The 21704-nt window shown below is 37.7% G+C and overlaps 1 protein-coding gene across 5 annotated transcripts in view; it reads left to right on the top strand.

Moving 5' to 3' along the window:
* Positions 1-3053: 3053 nt before the first annotated feature.
* Positions 3054-21704, top strand: part of LOC117431353 (C-Jun-amino-terminal kinase-interacting protein 3) — a 217073-nt gene continuing 198422 nt past the window's right edge. For 3 of the 5 annotated variants that reach the window (XM_058996000.1, XM_058996001.1, XM_034052192.3), the window contains exon 1: positions 3054-4122. In XM_058996000.1, the coding sequence (XP_058851983.1) occupies positions 3817-4122 (306 nt within the window). In that variant the 5' untranslated portion in view covers positions 3054-3816. The remainder of the gene's footprint in view (positions 4123-21704) is intronic. The other 2 variants (XM_058996002.1, XM_034052195.3) reach the window with 1 other exon arrangement.

Below are 21704 nucleotides of genomic sequence, written 5' to 3'. Positions count from 1 at the left end.
TTTTTTTCCAGGGCCGATTCGGAGAATTCTGTTTCTATTGGGGGGGCCCCTTTTGAAACAATCTGGTTACTGTGGCAGCAAGTTCAAGTGTATCTTAAACTTCCTGGAGGCTGGAAAGTAGTCGAGTTGTATAGTTTTATAGAGGGTCAGGGTGCTGTACAATTTATAGAGGGTGAGGGTGCTGTAGTTTATAGAAGGTCAGAGTTTCATTTGAGATGCAACTCCATACAAGCTCTTTTTTATTTATTTATTTATTTATTTATTTTTTCAGACAGTGACATAAACTGACTTCCCTTAATGACTGACATGCATTTAGGTAGTAACACTAGACACTACTGTGGTGTAATAACCAAGGACATAAAGCAACACAAGCAAACTGAGAACTTCTTTAACCTAGTGTAGTACCAGATGTATGTTCTAAAATGATAACACGTGTGCTATAACGTGTTTCTTTAAAAATTGCACATTTAAGACCTATGAAGCTAATGGAAGTGCAAAATAAGTAAGATTTATGGAATGATTTGTTAGCTACAATTACTTTAAGATGGAAAAATGAACGCTGGGAGATTAGCTCGACTTTGAACAGCAGGCTTAGCATACAGCAGATAGTGCCCGGCTTACTAACCTCTTGGCGGATTAAGAAACGGATACTCCAGATTTATCCTGGATGAACACACTATCTAATTGTTCACTGCTTCAATTTGTTTCTCTTTTACAGTCAGGATGAAGATATCCAATCATCCTAGAGCAGATAGGCTCCCCAGTCCTACCCTTCTGAGATGACTCGTCTACTGGGGCTTTAAATAACATATAGTTAACAATCATTTCAGTACATCTCGCGTTGCCCTACAGAAAGAGGCACACATTATGCTAACCCTGTATTTGATTTTTAATGGTACTTTTTTTATAAACAAGAAAATTGGTGAGCATCTCTTGCACTTTCTTCCATGCTGCACTTCCTGTGGAAGGAACACGTTTGACACACGTTCAGAGTTGTTTCTGGGAGTCAGCTCTGAACGTGTCGATTTTTTTTTTTAAGACAAGGACGCACACATTTTTTTAAATATACATTGCTACAAAAAAAAAAAAAACAACATAATGTAACCATGAGAAAGCATGCTGCTAAATAATTGTGCAATGTTAGCGTGGTAAACTTGAATGAGGGTTACTGTTACAATGTACATTAAAACAGAAGGCTGCTCTTCACATATATTTGCAGCCAGTGTGGACACGCATAGGTCAAGTTGATTGTCTGAAGCAATTCAGATCTGGGCCACTTAGCAAAGTGAATGTGGGCCTATCTGCATAATAAAGGATTGTACAATCATATTCATTCTGATATCATTGACAAGAACTCTGTACAGCAGCACGATGTCACCAGCTCCAGCAATTCATCTGTGCAAATTTAACAACACAGTTTTTCCAAAAGATTTCCAAACAGGATTTCCTATCCCCTACTGTGGATGCATTATTATCTCCTGCTGTGAATGCATTATTATCCCTGCTGCGGATGCATTATTATCTACCACTGTGGATGCATTTTTATCTACCACTGCAGATGCAGTCTCTCTCTCTCGGATAAAGTGAGATGAATCTTAACATTGCTTAGCATATGTTTTTGGGGAGATTGTGGGGATATATGGGGTCTGTACATCTACCTCTATCTTGAGAACACAAGAAGTTATTCCACATACTTTAAATCTGTCATTTTTATATTCCTTATCATGATACTAACGCCTCAGTCTTAAACACCACTTATCTAATTTTCATTAAACTACACATTGGCATTTCTTATTCTGTACTATTATGTACATGCTATTGATGTATGTCATACTGCTGGCTCTCATTTTGAATTTACTGTGGTGGGAGAAGTACTGTATGTTGCTGGCATACTTGTTTTAAGGGCAGATTTTTAGTTTATTAACTTAACTAGTTTACTATTATATTAATAAATAAGAAAATCAAGAGGAGGCCATTTAGCCCTTCTATGCTTGTTCAGTTCTTAGTAGCTGATTGATCTCAGAACTTTGACAAGCTGGGTCTAAAAGGATCCCAGTATTTCTGCCTCAACAACATGACTAGGTAACCCATTCCATATCCTCATCAATCTGTGTGTGATTCAAGAAGTGTCTCCTTCAACAACATGACTAGGTAACCCATTGTATTTCTAAAACACAAGGGGATACTTAATTTCCCATATCTATTATGTCATGGGGTTGGGGATTGCAATAAATACATTATTTTAATGACAACATGAATTATTAATTGAATCAATAGTTTCACACTTTTAAAATATTTGCCAGAAATCCACGTAAATAAATATGGCCATATTGACAAATATAGCCTGCCACTTATATATTATTTCACATACATTAAATTAAAATATTTTTAAAGGATAAAGAATATTTTCCTATCTACATATGAAATACATTTGCAGTATATTTGGATACAATTATTTTTTCATATGGCAGAGATACAATCTAGTTACAGTACTGCCCCCTAAAGGCCACGTGCTGTATTTCTATACTAATTTAATTAAGTGGAATGCAAATAATAATATAATACATGACGGCTAGGTTAAAACAGCTACATGGTCTGAACATTTTTTAAAAGCAATGACTAATTTGTATGTAGTGTTATATTCATAAATCTGTAACACAAGGTTATTTAATATTAGCAAACACTATAGTCCCATAAATGTACCCAACTTGCACTTCCATGAGTTACACAGGTCTAACATGTGCAGTTTGGAAAGAAAAACATGTTCTAGAAAACATGGACCTTCATTTTAAAACAGACTTCTGGTGCTACAGGTTAAAGAAAGTTTTGAGTTTGCTTACCTTGCCTCCAGGTAGTCTGTTACTGCTTTACCTCTTTGGTCATTTCAATTCAATGACAAATACGTATTGTTATCATTGCAACCTTATGGATGAACCCGGCGTAATTCTTCAAGGTTAATGCCACACTATGGACTAAGGCGCTCCCCCGTCTCTTGGCAGTATCATTGTGAAACGCACCGCTCGCTGGTCGAGATGTGCAGTTACTGCAGCGTGAGACATCCTGCTAGAGCTTGCTCCCTGCAGACTCGCTGACGTCACCGCAGCGGTCAGCTGGCAGTGTTATCCAAGCAGGGAGGGTCCCGATTATTCCACACAGAACACAAGCATCGTCACTGACCCAGCGCTTTAATGGAAATACAAATCAGAATGAATATGAAATAAAAGCGAGGACGCGGACAGGGGGAAACGGGGAAAGCGTTTTTATGTATTTCTTTTGTTGTCCATGTTTTGATTGCATGGTTGGGCGGCAGGTGCATTACAGCCGAGGACAGATTTCGTTGTTTTCTTTACAGTTTTTTTTAAAAAAATCGTCATTAAAATGGACAGACACATATTGATTAGAATCGTTCCCGAAATGGATTAAATTGAGTTTTGTTTGATGTAAGACGGTACCGGTAGCAACGGGACGCATCTTGCAAAAACAACGAAGGCAGCATCCTGGCTAAGGGCAGGGCTGGGATTGCTGTCTCCGCCTCTGCGTTCAATCTATTTATTATACTGAATACACGAAATAAATGCACGTAGCTTTAAGAATTCGGGTATTTTGTAATTATTTGAGCAAAATAAAATATTTAATCGAGCTGCAGTTTATATAAAATTGTATAATAAATAATTTAAAAACAAAAGAAACAAAATATTCCTAATTGGTGTGGATACATTTTCTTCGCTGCACACTCTGAGTCCTAGCTAGCCCGCGGGCTGTCTCCCCCTGTGCTGTGTTGCTGCAGTGGAGAGCAGCGCCACAAAGCCGGACAAGATGATGGAGATTCAGATAGACGAGGTGGTGTACCAGGATGACTACGGCTCTGTGTCAGTGATGTCGGAGCGAGTGTCGGGCCTGGCGAACAGCATCTACCGCGAGTTCGAGCGGCTGATCTGTTGCTATGACGAGGAGGTGGTGAAGGAGCTCATGCCGCTGGTAGTGAACGTGCTCGAGAACCTGGACTCGGTGCTGACGGAGAACCAGGAGCACGAGGTGGAGCTCGAGCTGCTGAAGGAGGATAACGAGCAGCTCCTCACACAGTACGAGAGGGAGAAGGCGCTGCGCAAGCAAGCGGAGGAGGTAAGCGCTACCTTGTGTAACAACGAGGAATACTTGCAGCACCACTAAGGTGGCTGTCATTTTTCTATCAGAACAGTAGCCTAAGGAAAATGAACAGCCAAAAAAGAAAAAAAAGGTTTGCTGTGTTGGAATTTTTTTTATTTACATTTATTTAGAACACGTAGTGTTTTATGTATTCTGATTGGTCCAAATCAATACGTGTACTAACCATTTGAAATGTGTACTAAATAACGCGTTTTAGACCTAGAAGAATAGAACCATTACAAATCCCTTATCTGGAAAGTTCCAAAGCAGCTGTGTGTTATCTACACTTAAATTTATCTATTTGCTTTAAACCTTGTCTGTGATTTTATGTACCTGCAGGTTGTCCAGTAAGAGAGCAGAACATATTCCCAACTCTGGTCACCAGCTAACTGGCAGTTGCTTGAATTTTCAGCAGGGATATCAGTTGTATTGGTTGTTAGTACATATTTGGACTGTTTTTAGAAAATGGCTGCATGTACCCCGATATTGCAGGGCCCATTCAGATTGGAGTTGCTTCATCACGTAATGAGTCACATGGTTGAGGTGGAGAGTATATAAGACCATGAGCTGAGGTGAACACTGCCTTTGTACCCATCTGGTTGGTGCATCAGTTCCTGTATCCTGTGTCTTCAAGGAGTGGCAAACCTCCAATAAAACAACTGCTGAGCAGCCTCTACTGTAATGTAAGTGGCCAGCAGACAACATGCTGTGTGCAGCCATTAAGGACTAATAAGCACACATTCCAAGCAAATTCAATGAAAGTTATAAGAAACTAGTGTACAGAGCACTGGACAGGATGAATATTGATGCGCCATTCAGGAAACCTTCACTAATATAATATAGCAGGTAGCCTTCAGTGGTTCAAAAGACTTTGGGTGACTTGTGAAACATGATATGCCATGTCAAGTGTTATCCATACTAGTATTTGCTGGAGGAAAAATCATTGTGGATAGGGAGAATAATAATAATAAAAAAATCCCCTTCATGGTCCGGTCGATGGTTCCAGTTGAATTTTGTAACACTACCTCAATAAGAACACAGTATACTTTTAGTAATAATTTTATTAAAGGTATGCAGTAGTGCATTGTCATTTTCATTATTTCAAACAAATGTTGCTTCCATTTACTCAAATACTGTACTTGGAAAACTTACAGAACATAACAGTTCCGTGAAGGCTCACTCCTTACAAATTTTCAAATATCATCAAACCACTTATAAAAAGGTGAACTATTCTAAAGGGATGAAGGTCAGTCGGTAAGTCACTGATTTGAAAAGGACAGGACTGTATGTGCTGCAATGCACCTTTCAAGGATATACCTGCATTGGTACAGAGAGGGTTAATACATACATCTACTGCTCTGACCTGACAGTAATTTTATAATCACATTGCATTTACTTAAGATAAGTATATTCACACTGTACAATTAGACTTGATACCAGGAAGCAGCTGTAACTTGTGATCCAAAGTGGTACATTTGTAATACCTGCAGATTCTAAATCTTTAAAACAAAAACCAAAAGACCTTCTGATATAGACTTAGGACAGAGGAAAGGAAACACTTCTTCACACAGAGAGTGGTGAGCGGATGGAATAGGTTAGTAAGACCCCGTTCACACTTTTCTCATATGTGAACGCTCCAAAAAAGAAAAGGCAGCCCAGGGCCAGCCTAGATGTAGGCCCCCTTTTTGATGTGGCCCATGGCCTGCCTTTACATATATATGAACACAAAACAGACTTAGGGCCGCCTTTTCGTATCACATTACCAATGTGGTTACGTAGCTCTGTAGACACTCATTTGTATTTTGTCAGTTGTACTAAATTGACAAAATACTCATACTCAATTGTATTTTGTCACACTTGTACTTGCTTGAACCAAAGTCATTGTATTTATCTTACTCTTAATTGTATTATTACTTGTACTGTGATACTTTGAAATGTATTTGCTTACGATTGTAAGTCGCCCTGGATAATGGCGTCTGCTAAGAAATAAATAATAATAATAATAATAAATAATAATTAAACATTAAATTAAAACAAATCTAGCAGGTTAACGTTCAAGTTGCTTCTGTCACATAATACACACGCTGCAGTACAATCATAATTATGCTTCATTTGTCACAATTAGCTTTTCTTCCTGTTATTTTGTAACTAAGCGATAAATATAAAAATTGCAGGATTGTGGATCTCAATAATGATCAATAATGATGCTGGTGACTTGGCATATTTAGCCACCATTGTTTATTTTGCATGCAAAGCTATACATAGCTACAGAAGTGTGCGTGTTTATATTAAAATGCTGATAATTTCTTTTAGCTGCTGCTTCTAGTGGCGACAGCAGTGGGCGCTCCCCTTAATGAAGTTGCCGTAGCTATACATATGGGACAAGGGTTTTGTTATAGCCATATGTTCGGTAATCTTCCAAGAGAAGGGGTAATGCTAATGTTCAGTCTTTACTGCTAATGGTTAGGGAGTAGAGAATAATAATAATAATGATAATAATAATGAGTAAACGATAGAATAGTTTAACGATTGTGCTTCTAAACAAAGACAGTATTCATGCAGGTTAAACAAATACGTATAAATTATGAGAAGAAACTTGTAATGTAAAATGTATGAATGTCTATGTAAATGGAATGAATGATAAATAATAGTATATTTTTGTATAAAATGATTCCAGGTGTAACCTGTTATTGAATAATTACATTCTAAATACCTCTGTGTTCTTGAGAGAATGTGATTGTGGGTGGGGGTAAGCTCGGACTGTCATGCCATTACACACCATAACATTAACTTAAAATCAATAATATACGTTGTTTTTTTTTGTTGTTTTTTTTTAAATAAGTGCTGGGACGAACTCAGGATTTTCATTTCGGATGTTTGCTCATAATTTAAATATTCATTCCGCTATTAGTTCGTTTTTCAAAAAGAAATAAAGCCATTGTATTGCTCTGAACGCAGGCAGAGACAGCATAGGAGCAGGGGCAGGGGGCATGGCCGTGGCCCTTGTGTGTGCCTTTATTTTACAGCAAGACACTATGATATGTAAAACGTTAAAATAGAAAAATATCCCAGGAGTGAGGAATAAGTTGTGTAGGACTTACTTTACCCCAGTGAATTAACTACAAAACAAAGGATGCCAAGTAGCAGTTCAAGTTAAACTTTATTTTGTTTATTCCTGAAATAAATAGTACATAAAGTTGACACAGCATTTTATTTTATTTTTACTTTTTTTTCATTCTTTGCCATTGCCGTTTCTTCACAGTAAACAGTGGCCATAGACACATTTTCATAAAGTACAGTAATAATGTGAGGTTTACTTGTGCCTTTTTGTAGCTGAACAAGCAAATGAAAATTTTACTTTAAACACTTCAAATAAAACAAACGTGGAAATGGCGTTGTAAAGCAAAGGGGAAAAAACTCACAGTTTTGGTTCTCGTTTATTACATTCCACATAACAGAAAGTCGCAACAAAAATATTCTGGCTCACTCTAAAGCAGCACAACACATTTTTGTCCTAGATGGCTTTCCATAGAGATCACTATGTGCATGCGCATAATCTGGTTTGCTTACTTTTTGCGGTCTAAAACTTTTAAATAGAAGCTCAAGCTTCTGTGTTGATTCTGTGTTTTTATGTATATATTAATCCTGCATATCACACAGAGCTCTTTTTCAGTTGCCTTTTTTTTTTTAAACGGTTGCACAAATTCTGGTGAGATGGTAAATAAGTGCCAGTTATTTTTGTCATTTGTAGCAAATACGAACATCTGATTTTTGTATCCGAATACATATCAAAAAATATTTGTTTGAATATTCTGATATTTGTCCCAGCACTATTTAAAATATATACCATAAATTTGCTAATGTGCTGCATTGGAAAAAATAAATAAAAAACATCTGCTACAAATCAAGGATTACTGTATATCCCAGTAATGCTGGTGACTTGGCATATTCAGCCACCATTGTTTATTTTGCATGCAAAGATATACATAGCTACAGAAGTGTGCGTCTTTACATTCAAATGCTGATCTGAGTGCAGGCTATCATTCCATAAAAAAAAAAAGCAATTCGCCACATTTTAGGCCTGCTTTTCAGTCACATGTGTGAACACGCAAAGGCGCCTTAAACAACAAATGTGAACGGGATTGCAGATCTAAATATGCGGCGACCCTGGGCCAGCACAGTAGTGTGAACGGGGTCCTAGTCATGTTGATGCTACATTACTGGGATCCTTTGTGAAACATCTTGACATAGTTCTGAGATCTATCAGCTACTAGGAACCAGGCGAGCTTAGATGGGCTGAATGGCCTCCTCTTGTTCGTACATTTTCTGATACTGATGTTCTTCTTATGATTTCCACATTTCTGTTAGGATTATACTGTTTAAACGGGGAAATGCAATGCAGGTAACAAAACAATCGATTGATATTTGCTTGTATTTTATGATGCTTGTCTACACTATTTACTGGCAGTTTGACTGCTACAGGTTTCTATTTATTTTATTACTGGAAATAAATAAAGTAAAAATATCTACGGTTTCCCTAACTGGCGTTATCTGGTATCCCTCAGGAAAAATGCACAAAAAATAAAAAATAAAAATTACACACAAAAAAAAAAAGATTTTCAATTAATTTTTTCTGGCTAGATTATCTACTTGCATGCCTTTTTCAACTTGTCTGTCACTATCTTCTTTTCTTTTGGAATTGGAATACGTTTTGAATGTACCTGAAGTTTATAGATAAGCTTCAAGTTCAAGTTTGTGGACGTATTTTTTCATTTCGATAGACGCTGTGATCTGGACTATAGAGTAGGGATGTGCATGACAAAAATATTTTGACTATCGATAATTCCACAGCTGTTGAGGTCGACTAATCGAATAGTCGTCGCCCCCCCCCCCCCATTCAAAATGAGACGTACATTAAATGCGAAATAATGCAAAGTGACAATTATTGAAATTGCAATAAATTCTGAACTTTATTTTAAAATACTAAGCTAACACAACAACTTTAACAACTTTGTTAAATAAACATTAGGCTATGTAAAAAACACCTTCCTATTAGGAGACATACGGAAATGCCATAATAACAGCAGCAATAACATAAGCATACCTGTCAACTCTCGTGTGAGACTCTCGTATTTTGCAAGCAAGTGTTATTTTTTTAACGATATTGTCACAACCTTTTCCGTTAATTACAATTTCAAATGAACTATAAAGGTTGTGACCATTTAAAAAAAAAAAAAAAAAAAAAGTAACGCTTGCTTATAAAACATGGGCGTCTCCTGTATAATTTGTATTCAATTATTAATTTAATTTTCATTCAATAATAGTTTAGCAATGTGAGCTGTGAGGCAAATGCCTTAACATTATCATCCTTGTGGCAATAATGTTTTCCGGTCATAACAGCGAAATACAAAATGCATTAGACTATCAAGCTAGCTAATTTATACAATCCACTTAACTAAACGATTTACTTTTCCCACGTTTTCAAACCACACACAACATATAGACTACCGGTCTACGTTAAATCAAATCGGAAACATACCTGTGCGTTCGAGTTCCAGTGAATAAAAAATAAATAGCCTGTATAGGCAATAGCTTGCTATGTATGTAGCTAGCTTAATAATATTAATAAATAAATGAATGAACAAAAAGGCCTGAGTGGCATTAACGCACTAGCTTTCCATGGAAGCAAAAAAAATTCCTAACAAAAACTTTAGGAATAGTTAGGCTAGCAATGTCCATTATTATTATCATGTGCACTTATTCTTGTTTAATCAGCATGTCCATCAGGTCCAGCAATACTGCACCAGACGGTGCTCAGGCAGAGTTTGTTGTTTTTGTTTCAACTTCAGAGCCTGAGTAGCTATTGCACTGTGATGAAAATGCGACACAAGACGGCTGGCCGCACTGACTATATTATGTATGACACAAAGTTTAAAGCCTAGGCGAGCTGCAGAGTGTGTGCAAAGCACAAATTCGAGTCCCATTCAACAAACTCCAAGTTTGCTAAGATGATGTTGCTGGCATTGTCGTGAACACAGGCAGTGATTTCCCCCCGTAAACCCCAATGGTCTACAGCGGTGTACAACACATTTGCGAGATTCTCTGCTGTATGCCTCTCTGGCACGGCGCAAGTCTGTAGAACTACGTTTTTCATTTCTCAATCCTCTATGAAATGACAGGTTATCGTGATGTACGACTCGGTAGTCAGTGCAGTCCATGCATCTGTAGTAATCGCCACCTTCTCAGCCTTTGACAAGTTTCTGCGGACAGAAGCTGCTGAATCAGCATGCATTTTTTAGAGTTGAGTGGTAATTGTTTTTCGTGCAGGGACTGTGTATTCAGGTTCCACAAATTTCATCAGCTCCTGAAATCCCTCATCTTCAACAAAACTTATGGGAAGCATGTCCTTTGCCACCATATTAGCAATAAGGGCTGATGTTTTTTCAGCACATACGTTGTCACACTGACGAGACCTCATCGCAAAGGATGCAATGGCGGTTTGTTGTGGTCCTCTTTCCTTTTCTGTCGTTGCTAGCGTCACAGAAGGGTGTTTGGCTTTTAGGTGGGTTAACATACCAGTTGTAGATTTGTGGTAGTTTAATTGCACTTTATATATTTTACACTTAACAGTGTTTTCATTTACTTTGTCAAAGTATTTCCATGCTGAACTTTTCTGTGAGGAAGCCATCGTTAGCCGAGGTAAGTTCTAGTTTAGCCAATCACAGACAAGAAATAACAAATCCCACCCTCCAGTCAATCTTCATTACCGCTACATAGAGAGCCAATCAGCAATACAGGCTTTAAAATAAAATCAATATATACATTTTTTTTTTTTAACTTTCGAATGTTGGATTGACTTGTCAATAGGTGCCATTGTTATCGAATAGTCGAATGTTCGACTATTCGGTCTCACCCCTACTATAGAGCCGGTGTAGTGTTAGAAAGTGGTACGTTGTCAGAATGTGGTACGCATACCAAAACTTAACTCGTGTAATGTCAGAAAGTGGTGTGCTGTCAGATTTTGGTACGGGTGCAATCAATTGCGACTTATGGGTGTTTTCCTATTGTCAAAAAGAGGTACATTTACCATTAATTATACATAATTTGTTTGCAAACTTAAAATGGAAAGACAATTAATTTCTCTAAAAAGAAAAAACAATTTGAGAGAAGTCCACTGCAAAGTTCCACAGCTAAAAAGATCCAATGTATTGCATATGATAAATATTCTCATACTATTTTCTTAATGGTGGAAAACCGACGTCAAAGACTGGAAAATATGATAAATTAAAATAAAAAAAGATGTAAAAGACCGGAAACAGCATAACATACCAGATTTGAATGGGTGCTTCCCTGCTTTCTTAACGGAAGTTGTTTAGTAATGCGCGAGCAAGCGCAGTTCACTGAGTACCACTTTTTAACAGGTACCTGAAAATAATAGGAGTGGCAAACACCGTTGCAGCAGCAAAGGTCATTCAAAATGATCTAGACAGCATTCAGAACTGGGCAGACACATGGCAAATGACATTTAATAGAGAAAAGTGTAAGGTACTGCACACAGTACCTTACACTGAAATTGAAGAAGGAACCTATGAAAAAGACCTAGGAGTTTATGTCTTCTTCTAGACAATGTGGGGAAGCTATAAAAAAGGCCAACAAAATGCTCAGATATATAGTGAAAAGTGTTGAATTTAAATCAAGGGAAGTAATGTTAAAACTGTACAATGCAATTAGTAAGACCTCATCTAGAATATTGTGTTCAGTTCTGGTCACCTCGCTACAAAAAGGATATTGCTGCTCTAGAAAGAGTGCAAAGAAGAGAAACCAGAATTATCCCGGGTTTAAAAGCATGTCATATCAGACAGGCTAAAAAAAGAACAAAGAAGACTATGCGGCGATCTGATTCAAGTATTCAAAATTCTAAAAGGTATTGAAAGGGTACTTTTTCGATCTGAAAAAAGAAACAAGGACCAGGGGTCACAAATGGAGATTAGATAAAGGGGCATTCAGAACAGAAAATAGGAGGCACTTTTTTACACAGAGAATTGTGGGAGTCTGGAAACAACTCCCCAGTAATGTTGTTGAAGCTGACACCCTGGGATCCTTCAAGAAGCTGCTTGATGAGATTCTGGGATCAATAAGCTACTAACAACCAAACAAGCAAGACGGGCTGAATGGCCTCCCCTCGTTTGTAAACTTTCTTATGTTCTTATTTATTATTATTTTTATTATTTGTTTTTCAAAACAGAAACGTTATGTTTCACTTTCATTGCATTTGCACTTTCAGTGTCTGTAATACAGTGATGCATTTACGAGATTGTGGTTCAGTTCATTTGATTTCAGATAATGCATTTTTTCTCTTTCACACAAAAACACATTATATTATATTATATTTATAAGCCTTTGTGTAGATGCTCATAATGGAATGAAAACATGAAGTAACACACAGACAGATTTCTCGGCTGATGCTGCACAGCGTATCTTTAATGTGTTTTTCCAGCATCCTTAAAGACAATGTTGACCCAGGGGACTTTTTTGACCTGAAAAAAGAAACAAGGACCAGGGGTCACAAATGGAGATTAGATAAAGGGGCATTCAGAACAGAAAATAGGAGGCACTTTTTTACACAGAGAATTGTGAGGGTCTGGAACCAACTCCCCAGTAATGTTGTTGAAGCTGTGGGTACTATTGTAGGCAGTTAATATATTTTTAAGAGCAATAAATTAAAGGACCTCCAAAAACTGTAGGGGATAAAGAGATACCTTTGATTGTCAAGATCTCAGTGGGACCTCTACAATAAACGGTGTCCTATTATAATGTACAAACCCGTTTTTAATATCACTCTCTGAAAACGATGGCGGATTTACACGTTACAACAAGCCAAAAATAGACCACATTCCAGACTGTTCAAAGTTCAGAAATCGTGTTTGTTCAACATGAGCAAATGATTCAATACTGGGAATCTCTTCTTAGAAAGATGGTATTTATTAAGCATGCAACCAAAATAAGTTTGAAAATCACACAAAACAGTTACGCAATTAATGTCACATTAAAAGCATTACAATGAGAACTAAGGTTTAAAACAACAATTTACCAAAGAAATACTAGTACGTACTGACACAACAAGGGGTCACACAATACCTGAATAGATATTTAAGAGTATTGTTACCTAGCCTGAAAAGCAGTCACTTTCAGCGTTCTGTTACCTTGTATTTCTCCGAGTGTCAGGGCCCCTAACCTTGATGGAAAATACTGAGAGCTGAGGGCTCCAGGTGCAGTCTTGTAGTTTCTTAGAGTCTGAGCAAGCAGGGATAGCGCAGGTCTGGGGGCTATCGCAGAGGCTAGAGCAGGTCTGGGGCAGAGATTAGAGGGCTAAAGCAGGGGGTTTTATACTTTTCAAACAAAGAGATTATTTGAATTTCCCGCTGCATGCTCCGATTGGCTATTTTGTAGCGAATGGGTTTGAAATCTTGATTGATTGCTCCCCCCTTCCTCTGTCTGATTAGTTTATTGTCATAATCTGGAAAGGGTAAACTTTTAAAACGTTCATAACTTTTGCTAAATAATTCAAATTTTATTACCGTTATTTTTACCATAAGAAATTACATTTCTTTAGACACCAAACATGTCTGGTTGCGACTTTGGTTGGACATTGCAAACAGTTTAATTCTCTTTGGGATTTATTACCTGGGTTATTCTATACTTGTTAGGCAATTTAAGAATAAAAACGATTGCATCTTGTACTCATAGTGGTATTAAATCAATATGATGTGATATTTGTCTTAAATCTCTAAATCTTTAAGCTATTTGTCTCTCTTTTCAGACTCCTATGCTAAACCACCTCTCTCTCACTAGACGGGTTAATTAAATCACGGAGACGGGTTTGAGTAGCCTTTTGTTTCCTGAGTGCCTGGTGCATTCTAGGTGTTAGGTTGATCGTTATCTCTAGGCAAAGCTAGACAAATTAGATTAAAGTTCATTCAATGTAGATTCCTGATAATATATAATATCATAAGAACATAACATAAGAAAGTCCATGACATTTGCAATATATTTGAGATGACAATGTCTATAGAACCTACAAAGCTGACACCCTGGGATCCTTCAAGAAACTGCTTGATGAGATTCTGGGATCAATAAGCTACTAACAACCAAACGAGCAAGATGGACTGAATGGCTCTCGTTTGTAAACTTTCTTATGTTCTTATGTTCTTATGTGTTAAATCTGGATGAAGAAAACAATGGCGAATCAATATGGGTCAGAATAATGGACAAAAATTCAAAGGGCATAATAATAGGAACATGCTATACACCGCCTGTAACAGGGCGAGGATGTATGTATGTATGTATGTATGTATGTATGTATGTATGTATGTATGTATGTATGTATGTATTTATTTATTTAGTTATAGAACGGGGTCTACCCCTCTGCACCTGGGTCTCATTTGTGTTATTTTGTATTTGTGTTTTATGATTTATGTATTTATTATATAGGACGAGTGAGGTGCCGTCCTTCAGGGTTTTGTATTTGTTTTGTTGTATTATTATTATTATTATTATTATTATTATTATTATTATTATTATTATTATTATTATCGTTATGGTTTATTTAAAAATATAACGGTGGAGCCGTGTTTTGTTATTATTTTGTATTGTTTAGCAGCGTGGATGGAAAGCCCCATCCACATTAAAAACCTTGTGCAGAAGGTGACCATCTCCCGAGTTAATTAATTGTTTAACCCTTGCGGTCCTATGTCGGACCTGGTCAGACATTGCAATTTTCAATGCAGAGATAGAAATGAACATTGCTAAGGGGGCTAAAACCAATTCCAAAATGTTTTTCCAATATTATAACAGAAAGAGAACATTCGAAGAGGAGGTTAAATGTCTAAGAGATACAAATGGCAAAATCATAGACGAAGAAAAAAAAATAGCAAATATATTAAATGATTACTTTTCACAAGTTTTTACAAAGGAGGATACGGACAACATGCCCCACATGTCGACCTGTTCCTATCCAGTTTTAAATAACTTTACCATCACAGAATCAGAAGTGTTAAAGGGACTAGGACAGGGATGGCGAACCTTTTTTAGCTGGAGTGCCCAAAGTTTGATTTTTTTTTAAAATATACGTCACTAAGTGCCAAGGGTGCCAATGATTAATTAGGGGTGTAAAAGGTTATGCGGCGGCTAAACGGTAACTTTTTAAAACAATATTTACTTTCCTTTTTTTGTAATTAAGTTTTTATTAAGCAAACATACCAAAAAAACAGCAATCCACAATACAAAATAATCAAGAACATTACATGAACTAGGACAGAACCCTTCCATCAGCCCTCATCCCCTCGCAACCTCCCCAAACCCTGAACCCCCCTCCCCCTCTCTTGTCTGGAGAGCAGGTGTGGAGGAATAATATTTACATTCCTATGACTAATGGGACTTCTGCTGCTGAATATCCGCTGACATTTTTTCAACCCGTGGTTCATAGAAGCACGCTGAAACAGGTTGTCTTACTATCTCCCCAGAAGAGGTCTCTATACAACAGCAGCTTTCAGCATGAACAGCTATCCCACTATTGCAGATATTTGCTGGGTGCCATACCTAACAAAACATGGCCACAGTTAATATTGCCCACCACATCCCCTCCCCCCATCCCATCCATATCCCCATCCCCATCATAACTGTCAGACCAAACATACACTCTCTCTCTCTTCAACCCCATCCCACTGCTGTTCTTGCTGGACACTGCAGACGGGGAGCGTGGCTGTGGTAGAAGGTAGTGGAAGACTACTTCGCTGCAGACCAGTGGGAGGCAAAATGAGGCAGCAAGTCTGATTAAATTCAGACAAAAAATGAATAATTATGAATATGCATGTTCTTTCCGTCACTAGATCAATTTTTGCTCACAGATTATATTATATTTTTGTAAATTTACAGACATAAAAAGCAATAGTGATAGTGCACCTCACAGAGACCCATCAACTTTTGCATATGCCCCTCTATATATTTTGGACAATGACTCTTTAATCCTTATTTAAGTAAGATCAATCTTAATTTTATATAGCGCCTTTTATAGTGGAACATTATCTCAAAGCACTTCACAGCTTGTAAAAGAATAACAGTGCATCATACAATAAATACATAATTTGAATATTATATTGCTAAACTACAGTAAAATACATAAATCAAATTTCATGACGTATTAAGTTTAGAATTATAATGCTAAACATCAGTAAAAGCAACAATCACAGTGCATCATACAATAAATATAAGACGTTTGCTCAATTGGCGCGCTGCACCAGTAACCCTGGCCATAATTGTTTTGTTTTTTTGTTTGCAGTTGCACCCAGTGGCAGCCATTACCACTGTACCGTCATTTTTTTCCAACTTTATATTTACTTACTTAAAACATATCTACTTTTTTTACATTTTGTAAAATAAATATTTAAAAGACGAGTAGCAGATAACATACTTATTAGAACATAAGAACATAAGAACATAAGAAAGTTTACAAACGAGAGGAGGCCATTCAGCCCATCTTGCTCGTTTGGTTGTTAGTAGCTTATTGATCCCAGAATCTCATCAAGCAGCTTCTTGAAGGATCCCAGGGTGTCAGCTTCAACAACATTACTGGGGAGTTGGTTCCAGACCCTCACAATTCTCTGTGTAAAAAAATGCCTCCTATTTTCTGTTCTGAATGCCCCTTTATCTAATCTCCATTTGTGACCCCTGGTCCTTGTTTCTTTTTTCAAGTCAAAGAAGTCCCCCGGGTTGACATTGTCTATACCTTTTAGGATTTTGAATGTTTGAATCAGATCGCCGCGTAGTCTTCTTTGTTCAAGACTGAATAGATTCAATTCTTTTAGCCTGTCTGCATACGACATGCCTTTTAAACCTGGGATAATTCTGGTTGCTCTTCTTTGCACTCTTTCTAGAGCAGCAATATCCTTTTTGTAACGAGGTGACCAGAACTGAACACAATATTCTAGGTGAGGTCTTACTAATGCATTGTAGAGTTTTAACATTACTTCCCTTGATTTAAATTCAACACTTCTCACAATATGTGATATCTTGTAACAATTGTAAGTCGCCCTGGATAAGGGCGTCTGCTAAGAAATGAATAATAATAATAATAACAATATATCCAAGCATCTTGTTAGCCTTTCTTATAGCTTCCCCACATTGTCTAGATGAAGACATTTCTGAGTCAACATAAACTCCTAAGTCTTTTTCATAGTTCCCTTCTTCAATTTCACTGTCTCCCATATGATATTTATAATGCACATTTTTATTGCCCGCATGCAATACTTTACACTTTTCTCTATTAAATTTCATTTGCCATGTGTCTGCCCAATTTTGAATGCTGTCTAGATCATTTTGAATGACCTTTGCTGCTTCAACAGTGTCTGCCACTCCTCCTATTTTTGTGTCGTCTGCAAATTTAACGAGTTTGCTTACTATATCAGAGTCTAAATCATTAATGTAGATTAGGAATAGCAGAGGACCTAATACTGATCCCTGTGGTACACCACTGGTTACCTCACTTCATTTTGAGGTTTCTCCTCTAATCAGTACTTTCTGTTTTCTACCTGTTAACCACTCCCTAATCCATGTGCATGCATTTCCTTGAATCCCTACTGCATTCAGTTTGAGAATTAATCTTTTATGCGGGACTTTGTCAAAAGCTTTCTGGAAATCTAAATAAACCATGTCGTATGCTTTGCAGTTATCCATTTTCAATGTTGCATCCTCAAAAAAGTCAAGTAGGTTAGTTAGACATGATCTCCCTTTCCTAAAACCATGCTGGCTGTCTCCCAGGATATTGTTACCATATAGGTAATTTTCCATTTTGGATCTTATTATAGTTTCCATAAGTTTACATATAATAGAAGTCAGGCTTATTGGTCTGTAGTTACCTGGTTCGGTTTTGTCTCCCTTTTTGTGGATTGGTATTACATTTGCTATTTTCCAGTCTGTTGGTACAACCCCTGTGTCAAGACACTGTTGCATGATCTTGGTTAGCAATTTGTAAATAACTTCTTTCATTTCTTTGAGTACTGTTGGGAGGATCTCATCTGGCCCAGGGGATTTGTTTATTTTAAGAGCTCCTAGTCCCTTTAACACTTCTGCCTCTGTTATGCTAAAGTTATTTAAAACTGGATAGGAACAGGTCGACATGTGGGGCATGTTGTCCGTGTCCTCCTTTGTAAAAACCTGTGAAAAGTATAATTTAATATATTTGCTATTTTTTTTTCTTCATCTATGATTTTGCCATTTGTGTCTCTTAGACATTTAACCTCCTCTTTGAATGTTCTCTTGCTGTTATAATATTGGAAAAACATTTTGGAATTGGTTTTAGCCCCCTTAGCAATATTGATTTCTATCTCTCTCTTGGCCTTTCTAACTTCCTTTTTGACTTGTGTTTGCAGTTCCAAGTACTCTTTCTGTGTGCTTTGTTTTTGGTCCCTTTTAAACGCTCTGTAAAGTGCCTTTTTTCGCTGAATATTTTTTTAATTGATCTATTAAACCATTTTGGCCATTTTGTTTTAGATTTAGATTTGTCTACTTTTGGGATGTAATTGTTTTGCGCCTCTAGTACTACATTTTTTAAAAAACAGCCATCCTTTTTCTGTGGATGTTTTCTCTATTTTACTCCAATCTACTTCTATTAGTCTCTGTTTCATACCTTCGTAGTTTGCTTTTCTAAAATTGTAAACCTTAGCTTTAGTCATTACTTTTGAGGTTTTAAAAAATATTTCAAATGAGACCATGTTGTGGTCTGAGTTTGCCAATGGCTCTCTGACCTCTGTTTTAGTTATTCTGTCTTCATTATTTGAAAAGACTAAGTCAAGGCATGCCTCCCCTCTAGTCGGTGCCTTGACAAATTGCGTTAGGAAGCAGTCATTTGTCATTTCCACCATTTCAATTTCGTCCGTCGTGCCCCCCATTGGGTTTTCCCATTTTATACAGGGGAAGTTGAAATCCCCCATTAGTATGACTTAGAATGGCTTAGAAAAAGATTTCTGTGGTGTCAAACTACCTTGAAAAAAAAGGAGTATCCACAAATGTACTCTACATATCAGAGGCATAATTTATTTTGAGACGATTGTTTTTTGAGAATTTACAACCTGCTTTTCCCAACTGTATGAAGAGGGGTAACATACCACAGTATGACCCGTAATTAAGATAGTATTTAAAAAAAAAAAAAAACAGTACATCAAACAAAGAATACATAATTTGAGATACGAGTACAGTGCCTTGCGAAAGTATTCGGCCCCCTTGAACTTTGCGACCTTTTGCCACATTTCAGGCTTCAAACATAAAGATATGAAACTGTAATTTTTTGTGAAGAATCAACAACAAGTGGGACACAATCATGAAGTGGAACGAAATTTATTGGATATTTCAAACTTTTTTAACAAATAAAAAACTGAAAAATTGGGCGTGCAAAATTATTCAGCCCCCTTAAGTTAATACTTTGTAGCGCCACCTTTTGCTGCGATTACAGCTGTAAGTCGCTTGGGGTATGTCTCTATCAGTTTTGCACATCGAGAGACTGAAATTTTTGCCCATTCCTCCTTGCAAAACAGCTCGAGCTCAGTGAGGTTGGATGGAGAGCATTTGTGAACAGCAGTTTTCAGTTCTTTCCACAGATTCTCGATTGGATTCAGGTCTGGACTTTGACTTGGCCATTCTAACACCTGGATATGTTTATTTGTGAACCATTCCATTGTAGATTTTGCTTTATGTTTTGGATCATTGTCTTGTTGGAAGACAAATCTCCGTCCCAGTCTCAGGTCTTTTGCAGACTCCATCAGGTTTTCTTCCAGAATGGTCCTGTATTTGGCTCCATCCATCTTCCCATCAATTTTAACCATCTTCCCTGTCCCTGCTGAAGGAAAGCAGGCCCAAACCATGATGCTGCCACCACCATGTTTGACAGTGGGGATGGTGTGTTCAGGGTGATGAGCTGTGTTGCTTTTACGCCAAACATAACGTTTTGCATTGTTGCCAGAAAGTTCGATTTTGGTTTCATCTGACCACAGCACCTTCTTCCACATGTTTGGTGTGTCTCCCAGGTGGCTTGTGGCAAACTGTAAACAACACTTTTTATGGATATCTTTAAGAAATGGCTTTCTTCTTGCCACTCTTCCATAAAGGCCAGATTTGTGCAGTATACGACTGATTGTTGTCCTATGGACAGAGTCTCCCACCTCAGCTGTAGATCTCTGCAGTTCATCCAGAGTGATCATGGGCCTCTTGGCTGCATCTCTGATCAGTCTTCTCCTTGTATGAGCTGAAAGTTTAGAGGGACGGCCAGGTCTGGTAGATTTGCAGTGGTCTGATACTCCTTCCATTTCAATATTATCGCTTGCACAGTGCTCCTTGGGATGTTTAAAGCTTGGGAAATCTTTTTGTATCCAAATCCGGCTTTAAACTTCTCCACAACAGTATCTCGGACCTGCCTGGTGTGTTCCTTGTTCTTCATGATGCTCTCTGCGCTTTAAACGGACCTCTGAGACTATCACAGTGCAGGTGCATTTATACAGAGACTTGATTACACACAGGTGGATTCTATTTATCATCATTAGTCATTTAGGTCAACATTGGATCATTCAGAGATCCTCACTGAACTTCTGGAGAGAGTTTGCTGCACTGAAAGTAAAGGGGCTGAATAATTTTGCACGCCCAATTTTTCAGTTTTTTATTTGTTAAAAAAGTTTGAAATATCCAATAAATTTCGTTCCACTTCATGATTGTGTCCCACTTGTTGTTGATTCTTCACAAAAAATTACAGTTTCATATCTTTATGTTTGAAGCCTGAAATGTGGCAAAAGGTTGCAAAGCTCAAGGGGGCCGAATACTTTCGCAAGGCACTGTATGTGACAGTGAAATATATTTCCGGTATGTATGACAAGGGAAAGGTTTGACAATCAAAACTGCGTGGGACGTTTGCTTTAAAGTTCAATGCACAAATACACGTGTTGCCGCCAGTGACACCTGCAGACCTTGCACTGCACGTTAACATGTGTGCGAAAAGCTGTACATCTTTTTAGAAAAGACGTAAGCCGAAAGTGCTTGGTTATGTAATTTCAACCTATTTTAGGCTCGCAGACCCCCGACCCCGAGTGTAAAGTATGAAAGATTGTGGCCATTTCTCCATTTAGTACAGGAGATGACGGTCAGTAAAATGCTACGAGCATCAGGCTAACAATCCCTTCCTCCCCGCGTGTCCCGCTGACACATCCATAGCTGACCACAATTACATTTGATCCTCCATGGGACAGACTTACTGTTTTTGATCAGCTTTTTGTTCCCAGGGTACTTGAATAAAGCAGCTCAGCAGCATAAACAGCCAACCATGAACGTGTAGATTATAACGGCTACAGTTAGCACTGCTTAATTACTGGGGGCGGGGCCGTCCTTGCAAATCAAACTGACTGGCTTTCCAAAGTGCCAATCAGAGGGCGTGCAAAAAAAAAACCAAAAAAAGCAGATAGCTGCTCACTCGGCGTGCCAACAAATACGACTCTGCGTGCCACTCTGGGCACGCGTGCCAT

Source organism: Acipenser ruthenus, chromosome 22 (genome assembly GCF_902713425.1).
Source record: "Acipenser ruthenus chromosome 22, fAciRut3.2 maternal haplotype, whole genome shotgun sequence".
NCBI lineage: Eukaryota > Metazoa > Chordata > Actinopteri > Acipenseriformes > Acipenseridae > Acipenser > Acipenser ruthenus.
The sequence above is the reverse complement of the archived record's forward strand: the minus strand, read 5'-3'. Positions and strand labels throughout refer to the sequence as shown.